The sequence below is a fragment of the Chelonia mydas genome, chromosome 11 (assembly GCF_015237465.2).
Source record: "Chelonia mydas isolate rCheMyd1 chromosome 11, rCheMyd1.pri.v2, whole genome shotgun sequence".
Lineage (NCBI taxonomy): Eukaryota > Metazoa > Chordata > Testudines > Cheloniidae > Chelonia > Chelonia mydas.
Window position 1 is genome coordinate 14,755,883 of NC_051251.2, and position 21,662 is coordinate 14,777,544.

The 21,662-nt window shown below is 38.1% G+C and overlaps 1 protein-coding gene across 6 annotated transcripts in view; it reads left to right on the forward strand.

The window, feature by feature from the left end:
• CCDC93 (coiled-coil domain containing 93) overlaps positions 1 to 21,662 on the forward strand; it is a 105,897-nt gene that overhangs the window by 31,270 nt on the left and 52,965 nt on the right. For 3 of the 6 annotated variants that reach the window (XM_037911890.2, XM_043525567.1, XM_043525570.1), the window contains exons 7-12: positions 2,355 to 2,455; positions 3,320 to 3,337; positions 7,800 to 7,839; positions 10,982 to 11,074; positions 11,687 to 11,737; positions 13,650 to 13,736. In XM_037911890.2, the coding sequence (XP_037767818.1) occupies positions 2,355 to 2,455; positions 3,320 to 3,337; positions 7,800 to 7,839; positions 10,982 to 11,074; positions 11,687 to 11,737; positions 13,650 to 13,736 (390 nt within the window). The remainder of the gene's footprint in view (positions 1 to 2,354; positions 2,456 to 3,319; positions 3,338 to 7,799; positions 7,840 to 10,981; positions 11,075 to 11,686; positions 11,738 to 13,649; positions 13,737 to 21,662) is intronic. The other 3 variants (XM_037911891.2, XM_043525571.1, XM_043525569.1) reach the window with 1 other exon arrangement.

Sequence of the window (21,662 nt, forward strand, 5' to 3'; positions counted from 1 at the left end):
CTAGACTTGCTTTTCCCTGTGTTTTTAACATTTTGTTGCATCACCAGCCCCAAGCATACATACAAACATGAATCAAGCGCGCCCCCCCCCCCCCCCCCAAAAAAAAAAAAAACAAAAAACCATGAGAGGCTTAAAATTTGTGAATTTTTTAAAAAATGGGGCAGGGTATTACCTTTCTGGTCTTGGAGCCTTTAAGTTTCATGTTTTCAAGTTGCTCTGTAACCGTGAGGGCTAGAAATGTGCATTTTTCAGAGAGAGAGAGAGCTGACTCTCACTTAGTCAACTGACTCTGGTACTAGGGCTTTAAGAAAAACACCAAACATTACAAACCTGGCAGTAAAATCAGAAGAGTTGACAACACAGCTCTTGATCTTTTTTTCCAGTATTTTCAGTTCCAGTAGTACTTGTGGATCTTAATTTTTAATGTTTTATAGAGATTTAGCCATTATAAATCACTTTTAAAAAACTATTGTTAAAAAACATTTGTTCTTTTGATACTTCCCTGAAGTACTTTTAGGTCTTGGTTATACAAAAAAGTTGTACTGCTTCATTATACGAATATAGTTTAAGTGGTATAGCCCTCTGCCCCATAGTCAGAGGTGAAAGTAAGCCGGTACGGCGTATTGGCAAGAGCCAGTGCTCCGTACTGTACCGGCTTCCCCAGGCTGCAGTTTAAAGGGCATGGGGCTCCCAGCAGCGGCTGGAGCCCCAGGCCCTTTAAATTGCCACCAGAGTCCCACTGCTGGAACCCCGGGTAGCAGCGGAGGTGGCTGGGGCCCCCAGGGCTCCAACGGCGATTTAAAGGGCCTGGGGCACCGCTGCGGTAGCGGCAGTCAGGAGCTCCTTGCCTTTTAAATCACTGCCGGAGCCCTGCCACCGCTACCCCAGGGCTCCGCCATCAGGGCTCAGGCAGCGATTTAAAGGGCCCGGGGTGGTAGCGGCGGCCGGAGCCCGGGCCCTTTAAATGGCCCCCAAGCTCTGGGGCTCCCAGCTGCCTCTGCAGCTAGTAGCTCCGGCAGTGATTTAAAGGGCCCAGGGCTCCCAGCTGCCACTACCGCGGCCAAGCCCGGGGCCCTTTAAATCGAGATTTAAAGGCCCCGTCCCTTCCGGTTGTGGCCACGCCCCCTGCTCAGGACTCTGGAGTACTGGTAAGTCCTTTAAGTTACTTTCACCCCTGCCCATAGTGTGGTATATTTGTGCTTATACTGGTATAGCTGTTCCCACACGGGAAGGAGAATAAGCTATTCCTGTATAAGGCACCTTCGTATTGACACAACTACATTCACGCTGGGGGTTGTACAGGTATAACTATATTGTTTAAAAAAATCACCCCACTCAATAGTTACACTGCTACAAAACTTTATAGACGTGGCCTTAGTGTACTGCATGGTACAGTAGAACCTCAGTTACGAACACCTTGGGAATGGAGGTTGTTCGTAACTGAACAAAATGTTATGGTTCTTTCAAAATTTTACAGCTGAACATTGACTTAATATAGCTTTGAAACTTTAGCATGCAGAAGAAAAATGCTGCTTTTAACCATATTAATTTATATGAAACAAGCAAAGAAATGGTTACCTCATTAAATCTTTTTTTAAATTTTCCCTTTATTTGTTTAGTAGTTTGTGTAGCACAGTACTGTACTGTATTTGCTTTTATTTGTCGCTGCTGCTGCTGATTTGCATACTTCGGGTTCCAAATGAGGTGTGTGGTTGACTGGTCAGTTCATTACTCTGGTGTTTATAACTCTGAGATTCTACTGTATTTACAGCAGTTCTCTCCAACTAGCATTTAATTGTATTGAACTTTCTTTAACTTAGCTACAATATGGCATTGATTAATTTTGGTTGCTAGAATGCTGGGAATTTTTTTTCCTGGGTGCTTTTTTCCTTAAAATATAACAGAATCCGTTTTCCCCTCCTGTGTGACTGGTTAAAGGAGCAGTAATTAAGTAGATAGTAATTACATTTAATTATCCAATTAAGACATAATTCCCATTCTGAAGCTGTCTGTTTAATTAGAGGTTTTTTCATTTAAACCGGCATCTGTTTTGTTGGTTTTGGCCATCTTTTCAAATGTGCTTAAAATGGCAAATTGAATAAATTATGCCTTTTGTGAAATATTCATGTGTGACATTAGAAAAAAGGAGAAAGAAAAGAGGTGCTCTAGGAAGCCTTGTAGGTCTAACTTGGTCAGGGTGTACAAACCTAATTGCAGAAACAGAATTCAAAGCCACGTGGCGTGGATAGAGGAGGTGGACTGTTGAATGTGGGATTGCTCATCCCTTTAGAAAATAAAACCATTTATTTTGGAGAAGTTCTTGACAATCTCTGAATTTGTTTACTGTCCTGCAGGAGGTTTATAAGCCTCAGAGAAAATATAAACGTCAGGATGGAGCAGAAGAGCTGCTAGATGAGGAGTCTAAGGTTCATGCCACACTTTTGGAATATGGCAGGTAAGTGGGTCCCATTAGTGTTAACTGTTCACTTATCCTGATGCGGTTCAAATGCTTTATATTGTATAAACCTAGCCACCTAGGTTTTGTTTGAAACCCTTTTATTTTCATGCAGACTGCTAAGGTTTAAAGAGATGTTTGGTTTCACATTTTAAGTTTACTTAAACTATAAACACTTTGGGGCAAGGATTATCTTGTTGACATGTACAGTGCACAGTGCCTAGCACAGTGGAGATTCAGTCCCTGAGTGAGGACTATTAGCAGCACCACCACCATATAAATAATGATTGTTTATTGTACGTGGTTGATCTCTGCACATAAAAAGAATGGTGTAGATTCCTGACGCTTCTAACTGGGTTGAGACTTTCAGCCGTGATCTTTAACCAATGTTGGCTTTCAAGAAGTGATTTCTGGAAGACTGAAAGAAAGGGGATTGAAGTGTTTTGTTTTGAAATGGTGATGTGGTTAATACCTCAGGATACTGAATTGTGGCTATAGCACTGATGCCGCATGCGCTATGCAAGCGATCTTCCAGATGAAGAGAGACAAATATAAATGAAAATAAATATTTACTAATATCTGTTGCCTTTTGAAATCTTTCCAGTTTCTTATGAGATAAATGGGGGGAAACCTGTTCAGTATTTGGGAAGAAGGAATTGGAGTTACTAAGAAACTTTATCTGTTTCCAATTTCTATTTCTAATATTTTCTTTTTCTTAGCTTAGTAATACTTAAGCCTCCCTTAATAGATGACTTTTCTACTATTTGATCTGTTTTGAAGTTCTTCAGCTAGTATTGAGTTCTATATCTTTTTTCCTTCCTTTTTTTTTTGTATCTTTTTTTCATCCCTCCTTCCCTACCTTAGATTTACTGACCCTTTACTGTGAGTATTTTCCTTTTTGTTCCTTTTGACTTTTATTTTAAGGCAGCAACGGTGTCCTGAGATGGAGCATGCTTTATAACATTTCCTCTCATTCTCTGTGTATTTGGCTATAGCAGCATGGACTAACAAACATTTTCTTTCCTGCTCGTTGACAATAAGAGTGGAATAAAATCTGCAGTATGTTCTTAACAGAACAGAACTATTGAGGGATATTTGGAATGCAACTATGAATGAGAAAAGACTCTCCTTTCACTCAGCACACATGCCTGCACTTTTGAATTCTATACCTAAGCTAACCAAAGAACATTATTTTTCAATGGATTTCAGTACAGATATTTTAAATATTAGCAGGTTGGCGCAGAAAAATAAGTGTAAGTAGTTCTATGATCTCTGGATCTGTTCAGAACACTGCTCTAGCATCACAATCTCTAGCGACTCAAGAAATAAGATGCCTGTTGTGTATATAGTAGCTATTAATTCTGTAATGAATCTAACATTTACAAAAACTGTATGCTATAATCAAGTGACACAGCTGCACGTTTATCTGACTGAAAATAAGTAAATGTTCCTTAGCTACCATGTTGAGAAATCTTGCAATATGCTTTGAAACAACGAGTCAATGGGAGTTTGTCCAAAGGCTGAGGCATTTTGCACATTACTAATTGAAATATTCCCATGAATCTACCATTTTTTAAAAATACCTTCTTGAATGAATAAAATTGCTGGCTTCTCCCTGAAGTTTTTGTTCATTTGGAAAACTTTGTCTTCAAATGTCTTTTAAAAGGGCAATTTTTTGTTTAGTTTTTGGGTGGAATTAATTAGAATTAGTTTTTAATTACTTGTGACTTGTAGCCTCTTCATAATGAATTCTGTTTTTATTTTTATAAAGAAAAATTTAATTTTACAGTTGGGAATGGCTCCATTGCATTCCATTAAACATCTATCTCGGCTGCACTCAATTTATTGTTGGAAAATATTCTTTGCAATGATCTAAGCTAGAAATTTTTTTTTAATGAAATACTAGATTCTGCTGCAGTTGGTGGCACTTTGCTGGGAATGATTTTGACTTGTGTGCTAGTGGATTCCTCTCCTTCCCCCAGCACCCACCCCCGTTTTTAGCACTGCCCATTTAAATCCTGAGACAGTTTCTGGTTTAGATCAGAAGATTGGATCCCAGCAGGCTAGAATAAAATCTCAGGAACATAAAATTCTGGGTAGATTCTTTTTAAAGGAAGGTTTTGGTGCTCTTCCAGGCCCACTACATTTAAGAATCTGAATGGGCAGCTTGAAAGGTGGAGTAAACCAAGGAAGTTTTCATCTTGTGGATCATCAGGAATGATTTTGGCCTAAATGTTGCAGAACATTTGGAGGCACAATCAGGATACACCCGAGGAAAGAGGAACCAAACTGGTGGAAAGAACAGATAAAGTTGCAGCACAGGGAGGTTTAAACTAGGACTTTAGAGGCAAGGGCAAGTACAGAGAGAGCAAATAAAAATAGGGATGGACAGACATTGAAGGATAAAAAGGTCTTGTAGTGGAAATGAGGTTTTTGTTGGATTCAGTCATGAATTCATGACAACTCATGAAACATGCGCTTAAAATACAAGGTTTGTTAAAGAGCTCATGTACAAATTCAAGGAGCTTCAGTAGGAAATTAAAGGAAACTGGAGGCATGTAGTTTGCAGGGTAGTGGGCATGACTGGAAATTTGTTAGATTGATCGTTTGAGCTGATATTAACCCCCTTAGTTATTATAGTATGTGTAGTATGCTGTTAGGAACTGAGGAAATTTAGGCTGATTTTATAAAAAAGCGAAGGGAACTTGGAGGAAACTAGGAATACTGCAGAATTGTAATGATTAAGTATGGATATTTTGCATAGCATATTATAACAACAGGAATATGTTATGGGACTCGTGAATGGAGAGAACCATATCTGATATGGTACAATAAGCAACAAATGAGAACATATGTGATATGTACAGAATTATGATTACAGAGAAGATCTGAAGCTCTAGCGTAAACTGTGTTGGTTTTGATCGGAGAAGAAAAAGTTTGTGTGATCATAGGTCTGTATTGAACCTGGCAGCCAAAAGTGGTGGTAGTCAGAGAGAGAGGAAAAATTAAATATATAGCAAAAGTTGTTGGGGAAAATGGGAAGCAGAAATCACAGTTTAATAGAATAAGGATGACTACAAAAGCTTAAATGCTAGCAAAGGGGCAAACATTAAAGTTTAGACTGGCATTAGTAGGTATAATGTAGGATGATGTAAATTAAAATAAAATAAGCAGCTGTACTTAAGGAATGAGGCATATTCCACAAACATATAAGTGGCAACCTTAAATGTTTTAACTGCCATAATAGTATTGGAACGGACCATTGATCCCATTCCAACAAATACATATCAGACATAGTAATTGAATCATGGCATCTCTACACAATACCTTAATTTGGGTGTACATTCTAATTCACATCAGCATGTTGTACGCTAAGTTGCCCGTGTGGACCCTGCTGCTGTACACTAAAAGTTCCTTAGTACATGTGAATATAATCCTGTTTGAAACAGGATTACATTTATCCTGTAGACTAGCCCTAATGTCTACACTACACGTCGGATCGGCGGGCAACGATCGATCTAGCGGGGATCAATTTATCACGTCTAGTCTAGACATGATAAATGGACCCCCAAGCGCTTTCCCGTCGACTCCTGTACTCCAGCTCCTCGAGAGGTGCAGGTGGAGTCGACGGGGGAGCAGCAGCAGTCAACTCACCGTGGTGAAGACACCATGGTAAGTTGATCAAAGTATGTCGACTTCAGCTACGTTATTCACTTAGCTGAAGTTGCGTAATTTAGATCGATATTCCCCCCCCCCCCCCCCCCCCCCCGTAGACCAGGGCTAAGACTCCTTCACTGCAGACATAGTAATTATAAAGCCCATTTAGCCTTCAACTCTATTCCTTCCACATGCCTAGAGAAACACATGGGCATTACTATATATAGTTATGGCATGTGACTTAATATGGCTATAGACGCTGAATATCTGCTGCCATATTCTCACTTGTCTTTTCTTCTGCTAGTCTTTCTGTGTTTAAAGCTCATAGGTTGTCCAAAACCCTAATCCGAAGTCTAATGAAATCTTTCCTTTGAGTTCTGTGGGCTTTGGCTCAGGGCTTATATCACTACCTCTTATTTACATATCAGGAATTAATTTTGGGGCAAAGGTTCTAGTATATCAGTTTGTAGTACAGTACATACTATAAGGCATGGTATAAGCACAAGTATTGTACCAGTGTAACTCTACCTGTTACGAGTGCGATTTATTTATTTATTTTTGCTGAAATAGTTATACTGACATAACCCCTGGTATGGATGCAGTTATGTAGGTGCCTTTTATAGCTAATTCCCCTTTCCATATGGGAATAGCCATGCCAGTATAAAGCACCTTTAAACTGTGATATAACTCTATCCAGACGAGGAGGATTGTACTGCTTTAACTCTACCAGCATAGTTAAAGTGGTATAACTCTCTAGTGTAGATAAGCTGCTTAAGGCTGGGAGTTGCCTTGACATAATCAAAGGCTGAATTTGACCCTGAAAGTGGGCAGTTAGTGGGAAACAATCCTCATGTCACTGATAGCCTTTATTTAAACTTTTACTACGTTTATTCATAAGATGTCAGAAACTCCTTCTACAGCAAATACCACTTTAAAGAGTCTTTTATCTCCAAATAAGTTTTCCAGGAATGTCAAGCTTGTCTTTTCATGCTTGTGTGTGTATTTTTTTGTTTTGTTTGTGGCCGTTTCTAATGATGAGGTTGAGTTTGGTTACTCATTTCTGGCCTAATAACGCTTGGTTGCTTGTGAAAAGTTGTGCATAATAACAAAATACGCTCTGTTTAAAAATGTGGGTTAGCAGGGTATAAGCTTTTCTCTGAGGAAAAAATTAAACCAAAAGCCCATTTGTGTGTATATATTAGCGCTGTGAGGATTTAAGGCCTTGATACGGTAAAAAAAAAAAAATTGCAGTTCAGAGAAGCCTTTAAGCTTTAAGAGTCCCATTGACTTTAGTGGAACTTAAGCGGAACTTAAGCACATGTGTAAGTGCTTTCCTGAATCAGGCATATATAATTAACTGCTAAGGTTTACTTTCCTCCACCAACACTTAAGCCTTCCCTAGGTAAGAGCATGTTGTTCTCCAGACATTAGCACTATAGAATGTTGATTGCAGCTCTATGGAATTACAGTGTAGAAAGATTGGTGGAGAAATGAAAATATTCTGTAAAGTCTATGTTATTGGGGCATTCATTAACTAATCCAAAGCTGGCTTTTTTTGTTGTGTCACAGAATTCACCTCTTAGTGCATTTCTTATGTACAGAATATTAATACAAGTGTATTTATGAAATTGAGAATGTTGGTTGTTCTAGCAACACACATCTTTGACTTCTTTCATGTGTATTTTAGGAGGTATGGATTGAGCAGACAATCAGGCAAAATGGAGAAGGTAAGGGGTAATACTGGTTACTGATATAAAATTAAGAAACAGTGTGGTCAAGGGGGAAGGAACCCTATTTTTTTTTCTTCTAAAGAAACCTCAATTCTGGAAGATCTTGAAGGAAGGCTCTGAAGTCAGCAGGCTTGTGTGTTTTGTTGCTTTTTTTTTTTAAATTGCTACATGAAACTAAAGCTCTGCAGCCCATGAAAGATATAATTGATTTCTGCCTCTTTTTAAATTATCTTCCTACCTTGAAAATACCTGTTAAAAGGTCATGTCAGGCTGCTTTCACAAACAGTCCGTTTGACACAAATCCAATAACGGGCTGCAAAAAGTCGTTTGATTAGATAAAAATGTTTTCAAGCAATGACCATGCAAAGGATAATTTGCTGTTATACAAATGTATTGTGCTGTGCCATGAACAAAACATTGTAGGATTGTCCCTTATTATAGCTAATGTGACCATGCTTTGTTTTTGTTTCCAATGAAAATTTTTAGGGCTGTCGATTTAATCGCAGTTCACTGACATGATTAATTAAAAAAAAAAAAAGTAATCGTGATTAAAAAAATTAATTGCGATTAATCACAGATTTAATCGCATTGTTAAACAATGGAATACCAATTGAAATTTATTTAATATTTTTGGACTTTGTCTACATTTTCAAATATATTGATTTCAATTACAACACAGAATACAAAGTGTAGTGCTCACTTTATTAGTATTTTTATTACAAATATTTGCACTATAAAAATGATAAATGAAATAGTATTTTTCAGTTCACCTCATACAAGTACTATAGTATGATATCTTTATTGTGAAAGTGCAATTTACAAAATGTAGATATTTTGTTACATAACTGCACTCAAAAACAAAAAAATGCAAAACTTTAGAGCCTACAAGTCTACTCAGTCTTACTTATTGTTCAGCCAATCGCTAAGACAAACAAGTTTGTTTACATTTATGGGAGATAATGCTGCCCGCTTCTTATTTACAGTGTCACCTGAAAGTGAGAAAAGGCACATGCATGGGACTTTTGTAGCCTGCCTTGCAAGGTATTTACGTGCCAGATATGCTAAACATTCGTATGCCCCTTTACATTTTGGTCACCATTCCATAGGACATGCTTCCATAGTGATGACACAGCTTTTTTAAAGAATGTGTTAAATTTGTGACTGAACTCCTTGGGGGAGAATTGTATGTCTCCAGCTCTGTGTTTTACCTGCATTCTGCCATATATTTCATGTTATAGGAGTCTCAGATGATGACCCACCACGTGTTCATTTTAAGAACACTTTCACTGCAGATTTGGCAAAACGCAAAGAAGGTACCAATCTGAGATTTCTAAAGATAGCTACAGCACTCCACCCAAGGTTTAAGAATCTGAAGTCCCTTCCAAAATGTTCCAAAAGGGACAAGGCATGGAGCATGCTTTCAGAAGTCTTTAAAAGAGCAACACTCCAATGAGGAAACTACGAAACCTGAACCACCAAAAAAGAAAATCAGTCTTCTGCTGGTGGCATCTGACTCAGATGATGAAAATGAACATGCGACTGTCTGTACTGCTATGCATCCGATGAAGTGAGCTGTAGCTCACGAAAGCTCATGCTCAAATAAACTGGTTAGTCTCTAAGGTGCCACAAGTACTCCTTTTCTTTGTACTGTTTGGATCATTATTGAGCAGAACCCATCATCAGCATGGATGCATGTCCTCTGGAATGGTGGTTGAAGCATGAAAGAACAAATGAATCTTTAGTGCATCTGCACGTAAATATCCTGTTACACCGGCTACAACAGTGCCACGCGAGCCTCTGGTCTCACTTTCAGGAGACGTAAACAAGAAGCGGTCAGCATTATCTCCTGCAAATGTAAACAAACTTGTTTGAGAGATTGTCTGGACAAGAAATAGGACTGAGTGGACTTGTAGGCTCTGAAGTTTTACGTTGATTTATTTTTCGATTCAGTTTTTTTGTACATAATTCTCCATTTGTAAGTTCAATTTGCACGATAAAGAGATTGCACTACAGTACTTGTATTAGGTGAATTGAAAAAACACTATTTCTTTTGGTTTTTACAGTGAAAATATTTGTAATAAAATATAAAGTGAGTGCTGTACACTTTGTATTCTGTGTTGTAATTGAAATCAATATATTTGAAAATACAGAAAACATCCAAAAATGTTAAAATATGTGCTATTTTATTATTTAACAGTGCGATTAATCTGTTACTTTTTAAAATTGTTTGACAGCCCTAAAAATTTTATAATTTCACGACACCCATCAAAATAGAACATGCCGCAGCACAATATTACTTTGTTTCAATAACAAGATATTCTTATTGAGATAGATAATGCATCAAATTGTGAGCATATCCTGTTGCAGGTTGGTAGGAAAGCACAATACAGTTAGCGGTAGGGTATATGAAGAACCAGCAGCACACCAACATTTAACTTATAAATTTAATATTCAAGTAATATAAAAGAAGATATTTCTAACTGTGTGGCTGCGGGTACAAAATAAACTAGTCTGCAGCTATGACTGAGGTGCAGCCATAAAATATGACCATGTCCCTTCACAAAGTCGTATTGGCTTTGTTAGCCAATATGTCAGACTGTCGCCATTTGTCATCTGAGTTAAGCCACTACAAGAGAGGGGACTTAAATGTTTGAGCAGAGTGATGACGTGGTGTCAAGAAATATAGTATAAATCTCTGGGGAATGCTACTTACTGTAACAGAATTAATTCTTCTGAAAGTGGACAGTCCCCCACATAGGTTTATATCTTTATATTTAAAATGAAGTTTTCAGGTGCACAGATTTTAAACCACTACTTCGATCTAGATTTAAACTTTATTTATATTAAAATACACTTGTAAAAATGCTGCTTTCTTATATTGGATGTGCTATACCATACACAGAGATGGAGAGACTAAATAGCCATCAGTCTTACGCAGGCTGGACTCCCATTTATCTCAGTGGGTTGCACCTGCTTGGGAAGGGCCTGAACTTGGACACTAGACAGTATATAACATTATACTTCAGTTATTTAAATATAACACCTGAATTACAGTTTCCTCCTTGTTTTACTTTCATAACCCTTTGACTGCTGGTATTATCTTATGTAGCTATGTGGTATATTTATTTTCCTTAAATAGGCTGAAGACAAGAAAATGATTCTACCTACAGGACTTGCAGGAGCAGGAAAGGCTGATGCCTATGATGAAGATGACCTTCAAGCTGCTGAAGAGGTGTGCTGTACGTTTGTGTATACACACACACACATGGACACAGAGAGAGGGCTTAGATATTAATAGCTTGAGGACAGTGTAAAAAGCACAGCATGTTCTGTTCCCTCTCTACAAAGAGGAAAATTTCAATATCTTAGCTGAGCAGTGAGTTCCTTTCAGATAGGGAAATATGGGATAATAAACAGATGCACAAAAAGTAAATGTTCACTTAGGATTTTCCATGTAAAAACCTGGCCAACATTTTATTTTACAACCACAGAACCATTCATACTTAAGACCTGATCCTGTTAATGCTTTTTTGGGAAAGGAGTAACTCAGTGGCCTCATCTCTCATTGACAATGATGGGAGCTGAGTGTTGTAGGTGCCACATGAGCTGAGTCCTTACTGTAATTAAAGAACTTTCTGGTTGGAATAATTTTAGCAACTGCCTCACTAACTTTCATAATAGTTTATTCTTCTGTAAGGAGCATTAAAATAGAATGCAAATTGGATTGATTGGCTGATGGGAACTCTCATAGAATAGAAGTATACTAAGTATTTAAAGGCCTCTAATGCTAATTGTTTTGCTCACATGTTGTTTCTTATCTTGCAATAATATCTTTTTTCATTAGCTTCGTATTAAAACACTGATGACTGGAATGGCTGCAATGGCAACAGAAGAGGTAAGCAATACTTGAAATTGTAGCTTGCTTTAACATTTATGTGCATTGATATATCTTAGCCATCAGAATTCAAACCAGATTTATCAGCAGAGAGAATCCCATTGACTTTATTGGGATTTGGGTTGGGCTCAAAGTGCATTGAGACTTTGCCAGTCAGATAAAAAGGACTGTTGTGTAGTTACAGAGATTGAAATAATAGAGTGCTCCAATCCCAGGTGTCTGGTTTTTTTTTTCTGTATAATGAATCAGTTCAACACGCTTAACAACACTTAAATTATTTGTGCCCCTGAATTTCCCCTCTATATCTGCCATTTACTTTGAAAGCTGTCATTGTTCCTGAAATATGGTTAACTGTTGCAAATCTTCATGAGGTACTGAATTAAAAATGGATCCATTTTTATCCGAATTAAAAATGGATACAGGGAAAGATGGTTGAGCATGAGACAGTACTTTTCATAAGACTTCTGATTTAAAATCCTTCACCCTAAAATAATGATTGTGGCCTTTGCATAATGCTAGTGCTGCTTATTAAGTGGTTTTTGCATAAATAATTGCATAAACAAACATACTACAATGCAACTGTCCTTGAAATGGCATTTAAACATAAAACCGGTAGGAGAACACTTCAATCTCTGTGGCCACTCAGTAAAAGATTTAAAGGTGGCAATTTTGCAACAGAAAAGCTTCAAAAACAGACTCCAGGGAGAAACTGCTGAGCTTGAATTAATATGCAAACTAGATACCATTAACTTGGGTTTGAATAGAGACTGGGAGTGGCTGGGTCATTACACATATTGGATCTATTTCCCTATGTTAAGTATCCTCACACCTTCTTGTCAACTGTCTAAATGGGCCATCTTGATTATCACTACAAACGTTTTTTTTCTCCTGCTGATAATAGCTCATCTTAATTAGCCTCTTACAGTTTGTATGGCAACTTCTACCTCTGTATATGTGTATATATATATATATATATGTGTATATATATATCTTCTTACTATATGTTCCATTCTATGCATCCGATGAAGTGGGCTGTAGCCCATGAGAGCTTATGCTCTAATAAATTTGTTAGTCTCTAAGGTGCCACAAGTTCTCCTGTTCTTTTTGCGGATACAGACTAACACGGCTGCTGCTCTGAAACCTGTCATTTAAACATATGAAGCCTTTGTGTAACCTAGACTTTTTCACACTTTTACTTTACAGAGATAAGGTAGGGATCTTATGGGGTGTTCCTCTTGCTGGAAAAAATATTGTGAGCATTTCATTGCATTCATCACAGCTAGGATTTGGTAACTTTGATATAACATCTGAATGTTGCTTGTTTGCGTTACTGTCCTTTCCCCGTAATTCCATAGTGATTCCTGATATAGCAATAAACATAGTAAACATTCTGTGTCCTATTTTGAAAATCCTGATACCTTTCACATTTTCTGATGTACCAAATGGACAGATTCATTTGACAAATGATGGACATGACAGACTTGTCTTGTGATCAGATGCCTCCTAAAATTCTTCATCTTAGTAGAGAGATTTGGCTTCCTTGCACATGTGATTTAGGATGAACACTTTTCCACACACCTACATGGCAATAATTTGGCTCAAAAGGTGGTTGTTAAAGCACTTTGACGGTCTGCAAAGGTGACTTCAGATTTAGTTGAATTATTGGCACTATGAAGGAAGCCTCAGTAGTTACATTTCTTCATGGAGGGCATGTAAGAAGGTTCATTTGTTTACTGAGTTCTGGGGAAAATGAACTTCATTACATGCTTCATTCTTTTATAAACAGATTTGATTACGTTAAAATAGTATTGTATTTATATAGTTTCAGGGGAGGTGCTTTACAAACAACCCTACAATTTATTACTACTGATTGTCCCAAAGCTTCAATAAATGCTTCTTGGTTTAATTGCAGGGCAGGTTAACAGCTAGCACTGTAGGTCAGATTGTTGGACTCCAGTCTGATGAGATCAAGCAGATAGTGTCGGAGTATGCTGAAAAGGTATGTTCTTTTCTGGTTACATTTTATCAAATCATATTTGACCTTAGGCCCTGATAAGGCAATTAGTTTGCAGTGGCTTCTATAAAGCAGTATTTATGACAGTGCTAAGTAGTGAAGACGCGATTCAGGAAAATATCCCTATGCAGGAAAGCATTTAACCACGTGCTTAGGTCTTATTGGAACTTGAAAGTCAATGGGATTTATGTGCTTAATAGCTTTCCTGAATAGGGATGAGCTTGAGCATGTCCTTACGTGTTTTACTGAATTGGGGCCTGAATCAGCACCCTGTTCTGTGACTGAGAACAGCCATGGAACAAAGGCCCTGATCCTGCTGATACCTGCTTACCTGATTGGCTTTAAGCACACAAGTAGTCCCCTGGGCTTCAGTGGGACTGCTTATATGAGTAAAGATCAGCACAAGCGTAAGTGTTTGTGGGAGTGGGACATCGCTCTCAGTGGGCCCCCATTACCAGTCATATGACTGGGTGCTGATTCAGTAACTAGCATTGTCAAAACCAAATCCTTGCTGCTTCATTAATCAAAGCAATTAGTTTTGTTAGCTCAATTTATTGTGTTCTACTGGGATTGTTTTTTACAGTACTGTGAAAAGAAAATCTGGCTCTTCGAGCAATTAATACGTATAATACATCACTGCCAGATATGAGTTATAGGTCGTTCTTATGTCCAATAGTCTTCTCATATTTCTTCCTTTTCGTTGACACTTATGAGGTATGGAGCTTTCCCACTTATGAGATAAACCCTATAACTCAACAGAGGCTATGGCAAATTCCCTGCCTTTCTCTATTATAAAGGAATGGAAGAACAGAAGCCATAGGGTCATATTTCAATGTTACATTTCTTCTGTTCTGAAAGAAGGCAGCAGGACCTTGACTATTACAGTAGAACGATGATTAATAATCTAGAAAATAAGAACTGATTCAAGTCAGACCAAAATGTATCACATGTAAAATCGAATATACTAGATATTACAGAACAGGATCCTTCCTCATGTGCATGTACTAGAAGAGGAAGTTGAGGGTATTATCAAACACAGCTCATTGAAGCATTAACAACTTCCCAATTTCCAGAAACCTGTATTTAAATCCCAAATTAAAGGGTGATTTGCAATGACCTTCCCCTGATGGAGTTGCTGTTCTCCCGCAGCTTTGTTAATCTTCATCATTCTTGCCAGGTGTGACGTGTCCATAAGCCCAGGAAGAGATTTTGAGAACAGTTTTTGCCTTTGGCATGTACCATATTGTGCCAAGAGATAGGAGTTTAGTAATAACTTTTTAAAGGTGGTTGCATCTACAAAGCCTCCCTCCACCCTTCTTAACTTTGAATTCCTCCCCTGTTTCAAAGTGTACAGGTCATGTACTCTCAATATACTTACTGCACATTCCCAGTAAATTTAGACTTATATGAAGTTTATTTGCCACACAGGGTTTCCTCCTTCCTTTGCTATAAGATGGTGTTTTTGTTTAAGACGATAAATAACTGGATTCTACAGTCCTGCACCTCTCCTTTCTGTGAGCATGTGAAAGAGTGGGTTTATCACAAGGTTGGGGGAGCCGCCTTTTTAAAATCTTGACAGAATGTTGCTGTGAAGCATATGTTTTTCCACCACCATTTTTAAAGGCTGTTCGTACCAAATTATGTTTGTTCTTACTAAAGTGTGAGAGATTCCTCTAATGTGAGTATGCCAGATGGTGCCCACTTCAAACGCAGAAGTATTGTTTGCATTAGGAAAGCTTCTTTGCTGTTTCTTAATAAGGAAGGATAATTATACAAGTGACAGAACTAAAAGAATTGGATAAGTGTAGTGTCAAAAACACCTCTTTACATAAAGGATTGCTCTTTGCAGAGAGCAGTCAGTGCTGGTACTGATAAGTGATTACACAGTGAGAGAGTTGTTAAATTAGAATATTGGTCAGTTTTGCGTGAGTAAAAATGTGTCCATGTCTACAGTCTTTAAATTAGACGCCAATGTGCGCCATATAAATTCAGTTGGAATAACATAAAAATAATCATATTAATAGCTCAGTGTGATTAATGACTCTGTCACTGAAAGACTGTATAGGTGTTTTTTGTTTTGGTTTGGGTTTTTTTTTGTACTGGAACCTGAAATGTATGAAGGCAAGGAGAAATGAAAAGCTTAAGGATAAAATTATCACAGATTATATTGAACTGTGGTGAAAGTGCACAACACACCAGCACTAATGTTAGAGTTCTTCTGATTGAACCTGGCTTGAATGCTTCACTTGGTTTAGTTTATTGCAAATGTGTTATTTGAAAGGCTACGTTTCAGTGACGGCTATTTTTAGTAAAAGTCATGGACTGTTCATGGGTAGTAAACAAAAATTCACGGCCCATGACCTGTCCATGACTTGTACTGTAGACCCCTGACTAAATCTTGGGGATGGGGGCGACCCGAGGGAGTTCTGGGGGCTGTCAATCAATTAAAAAAATTAATTGCGATTACTCGAGTGATTAAAAAAAATTAATCACAATTAATCACACTGTTAAACAATAATAGAATACCATTTATTTAAATATTTTGGATGTTTTCTACATTTTCAAATATATTGATTTCATTACAACACAGAATACAAACTGTACAGTAGTTCACTGTATATTTATTTTTGATTTCAAATATTTGCACTGTAAAGAAACAAAAGAAATAGTGTTTTTTCAGTTCACCTAATACAAGTACTGTAGTGCAATCTCTTTATCTTGAAAGTTGAACTTACAAATGTAGAATTATGTACAAAAAATAACTGCACTCAAAACCTAAAACAATGTAAAACTTTAGAGCTCATAAGTCCACACAGTCCCATTTCTTGTTCAGCCAATAGCTCAGACAAATGACTGTTTACATTTGTAGGAGATAATGCTGTCCACTTCTTGATTTACAATTTCACCTGAAGGTGAGAACAGGCGTTTGCATGGTACTGTTGTAGGTGGCGTCGCAGGATATTTACGTGCCAGATGCACTAAAGATTCATTTTGTTCCTTCATGCTTCAACCACTGTTCCAGAGGACATGCGTCCATGCTGATGATGGGTTCTGCTCAATAACAATCCAAGGCAGTGCGGACTGACACATGTTCATTTTCATCATCATGGTTCAGATGCCACCCTCAGAAGGTTGATTTTCTTTTTTGATGGTTCGAGTTCTGTAGTTTCTGCATCAGAGTTTTAAGACTTCTGAAAGCATGCTCTGCACCTCCTCCCTCTCAGATTTTGGAAGGCACTTCAGATTCTTAAACCTTGTGTCGAGAGCTGTAGCTATCTTTAGAAATCTTACATTGGTACCTTCTTTGAGTGTTTGCGAGATCTGCAGCAGAAGTGTTCTTAAAATGAACAACATGTGCTGAGTCATCATCCGAGACTGCTATAACATGAAATATATGGCAGAATGTGGGTAAAACAGAGCTGGAGATACACAGTTCTCCCCCAAGGAGTTCAGTCACAAATTTAATTAACACATTTTTTTTTAATGAGTGTCATCAGCATGGAAGCATGTTCTCTGGAATGGTGGCAAAAGCATGAAGGGGCATATGAATGTTTAGCATATCTGGCATGTAAAGAAACCTTGCAATGCAGGCTACAAAAGTCCCATGCAAACTCCTGTTTTCATTTTCTAGTGACGTTGTAAATAAGAAGTGGGGTAACATTTTATCTCCTGTAAATGTAAACAAACTTGTTTGGCTTAGTGATTGGCTGAACAAGAAGTAGGACTGAGTGGACTTGTAGGCTCTAAAGTTTTGCATTGTTTTGTTTTTGAGTGCAGTTATGTAACAAAAAAATCTACATTTTGTAAGTTGCACTTTCATGATAGAGATTGCACTGCAGTACTTGTATGAGGTGAATTGAAAAATATTTCTTATAATTTTTACAGTGTAAATATTTGTAATAAAAAATATAAAGTGAGCAGTGTACATTTTGTATTCTGTGTTGTAACTGGAATCAATATATTTGAAAATGTAGAAAAATGTCCAAAATATTTCATATATTTCAATTATTCTGTTTAACAGAGCAATTAAAACTGTGATTAATCACGATTAATTTGTTTAAGTTAATCATGTGAGTTAACTATGATTAATCTACAGCCCTAAACAGAATACAAAGTTTTCCACCTGTAGTGCATTGGCTCTAGTGGATTGTGAACAAAAATTGATTTGTTGTTGATTATTTGTATGGCCCAAAGAGTGTGTTAATTGCTGATTTGAAGATGACCTTCCTGTTGTGAAGAGGTTAAAATTTAAACATCACCATCACTGGTCATTCAACAGTCTGCATGTAATGAGTTGTTGGTCTCACGCTAACTCCAAAAGGAAACTGGGCACAAACATACATCTCAGCCTGTGTCCCTTTGAGTCAGGGTGGAAACATGAAATGTATGAGGAGGAGTGAGCCAGTCATGTTGGGAAGAATCTTTCATTGCCACTAGCTATGCTGCAACTAATTGTGGACAAATAGACTATTTCTATCTACAGAACTGTCAATCTGGCACTTTTTATTAACATTAAATTCATGCAGAGCCCCAGCAGAACCCACAAAATCACATTTTTAAACCCTCCCAGCTTCTTGCACTCATGTGTTCAAATAGCAAGTACAAAAAAAAGTCTTGTGTCAAACCCTGTGCCCTTTATATTCCTGAAGAGATGATGATGTCGTGAGAAAATGGAATCTAAGAGGCCCCTTGACTGAAAATGCATATATATGGACATTTAGTTCCAAAGGATGGGTTTTATTTATGCCAAAGTTCTGCCCCTGCAGCCCATTAACCTAGTAACATCTCCATCTTTAAAATTTTCTGTGCAGACCAGGTTTACATTTGACAATCATTCTCTAATTCCCAGTACCTTGTTTTCAAGAACACTAGGTAGGATTTGTAAGTGCTCAGCAGCTCTCAGTCTCAGTACTAGTTGTAGGGACAAAAAATGGAATTATGCTAACTTCTTAACCACAGCTGCTACTCGTGTATAACAAAAAAGCTCTTAAGGGGTAAGGGAACTTTTCAGCTCTTAACCTTCATGAGATGCTCTAATGAGGATCCACTTACTATGGGTACTCCATCAGATTGTACCTTTGGTTGTTCCTCGTCTTGGGAGAAAATAAACTATGGTCCTTGTCAAGTTGGAGCCAATTATAAGATTTAAAATAAAATTGTCTGTCTTGGCTCTGATGCTGTCCAGTACGAGTGCAAATGTATGACAGGCTTCTAGAACTCCTTCCCCTCAGGTCAGTGATTAAATACCAGATAGTAGCTAGTTGGACATGACCCCTGTCTGCTATCCAAAGCCATTAGCTGCGCTCTCACTGCCTTTCACCATCTTAGGTCACTGTGCATGATAAATAATGTTCAATTAATTAAAATGGGACAGAAGATTGTGGCAATCATGGCAAAAGTCCATGTCTGAATCCAGTCATCAGCAGAAGGAATTTGCATGTCCTTATGCTGAGGTAGTTGGAGATTCTAAGAAGTCATTGTAGCCCTCGTTCGCCAGAGCTTCCACAGTCTTGCAGAACTTTCACGGTAATGGGCCAGCTAATCAAACCCAACTGCCTTTGTCTGGATAAGCTCTGAGACAAACTAAAAACAGCACAGTCACTTGTGAAAGCGTAGAAATGAGATAAACCTTGCTCTAAAAGTCACTGAATTCAAGCTCTCTGGGACCAATGCGTGGGGAGGAAATTTAAAGAGCTTTGGACCTTGCTTGAGCACCCTACTTGACAAACTGCGGTGGCAGCTCACAGAGCAGCACTTCCTAACATGATTTCAGACTCAAATTCCCCGCCTCATGAAAGCATGAGTTAAACTATTTTTTCCAGCTCAATGGACACAATACCAGAGAGGAGGAGATAATAGTACTGCCATCAGCCAGAGCTGAGCTGGATGGGTCAGTCTGTCACATGCAGGCTCTGAAAGCTGTGGTGCCAATCTCTAACCATTTACAACTGAAACCGTTGCCCCTCTGATTAGTGAAAAACAGTTGGGAATAATTAGGCCACTCCTTTAAGAGAGAGTCTATACTGCCCGTAAGAAGGTCTGTCTATAGGCTTGGCAGAATTAGATTTAATATCAGTGTTTATTTTTAAGCATTTTAATAGATTTTTATTTATTTGAATTTTCTCAGTTGTGAGAAATTGCGGGGTGTGACAGACAATAGTTGACAGTAGATATTGAGATTCAAAAACTTAGCGTCATAACCTTTAAAACACCAATTGTCAACACATGCCAAAAAGTAAATATCCATAAATCAAATAAGTTTTCAAGCAGCATTTTTCTTACTCTGTCTGTAAATTTCAGTTATCATTGATGGAAATATTTGTGAGCTGGGGATGGTGTGTATCAAATCAGTGTTTAATGACATTTACCAATAAAAATTTAATCCTTCCAAGCCTGTCTACCATCTACCCTAAAGCACACATAGCTTCCAGAGCATTGAATGGTCAGTTGCTCCTTCCTAAACTACAGTTGCTATAAAAGTGACAGTGTAGTCATCAGCCAATGGTAGTGTACTTTACTACCTTAGTATGTGGTGTTCTCCTTACAGTGTGGGGCTCCAACCTGGATAAGGCACGGGGATGGTGTTCCTCCTCCTTATGCCTGATTTCTATAGGCTAGGGACAAAGATTCATATATTCATTGATTAAGGATGGAAGGGATCATTACATCATCTTTCATCTAGTTATTTTTCCTGTATAGAACCCAGTAACCTGTGCTTGACTAAAGCATATTTTCCAGAAAGGCAACCAGTCGTGATATGAAGATTTCAATAAGTGGAGAATCTACCACTTTTCTTGGTAGTTTGTTTCAAATGTCCTTTGGACACACTTATTTATGAAATGGTGCTGACTGACCCACTTAAAGGATTTTGCAGGAGAGAAGAGTCCTGCTAAGGGGATTTAATCCTCGCTTTTCAGATCCCTGCTCCTTCAGTTATAGGACATGCTGCTACTGGAGATCAGACTGAGCTACAGCCATCTTTAGTGCATGATGCAAAACTCATGCTTTTCTGAAGACTTTCTTCTAATACTAAGAGAAACAGTAACCTAAGCTGCGTGTTCTCTGGCAAACAAGGACCTGAGATTGCATCAATTCATATTAGCAACTGTAAAATTGAGAGAGAAGCTAAGAGCTGGGTTTCTCCTGCAAGGGACTTGTTACCCTGAAGGTCATGTAATGACACCTGAGTATGTGCTTCTTAGCATAGGGGAGGCAGCATGGCTAGAGTGCTCATGCTCTTGGTAAGCCTTATCTGGGATGACAAACTCTTGAGGGCTGTTGCAGCCAGCTTAAATTAGAGCAGCTCTGAGGCTTACAAGTAGTTGTCAACAAAGACAAAATGATCATTAATGCTGGTAGTGGGATATGCTTTTGTGGTGGGTAATCATGCTGCTGTTTTGTGTTTAATTTAATTCCCCCCCCCCCTCTTAGAGTTGCTATATCTGATTTAAAGATGTCATCTGCAAAGACTGAATGTGGGAAGCTCTGGATATGAAAACATCAACCTCTACTACTTAAGATGAAGTACCATCACGAAAGTCTGAGAGTCGTACCATTGACTTCAGAGGGTGCAGGATTTCACCCTAGCTGCCATAGTTAGGAGTCAGTAGCTGACTCATATCTCTGTGTGGTCTCTCCACTAGGGAAGACAGTGACACTATGGTAGCCTGAGTTACACAATCATACCCAATATGTTTTTCCTTTAAGTTGATAGGACTTTTATACAAAATTAATTTTTTCTCTTGGTTGTTTTAATCTTTAAGGACTTTAACTCATAGTATTAGATGTGATCCAATTAAGCTGAATGAATCATAGGCAGTCACAGGTGAACACTGGCCACAATTTCCCCAATTATTTTCTTTCAGGACCTTAGGACTTTGACCTCAGTGCACTCTTCTTTCATGTTCTTTC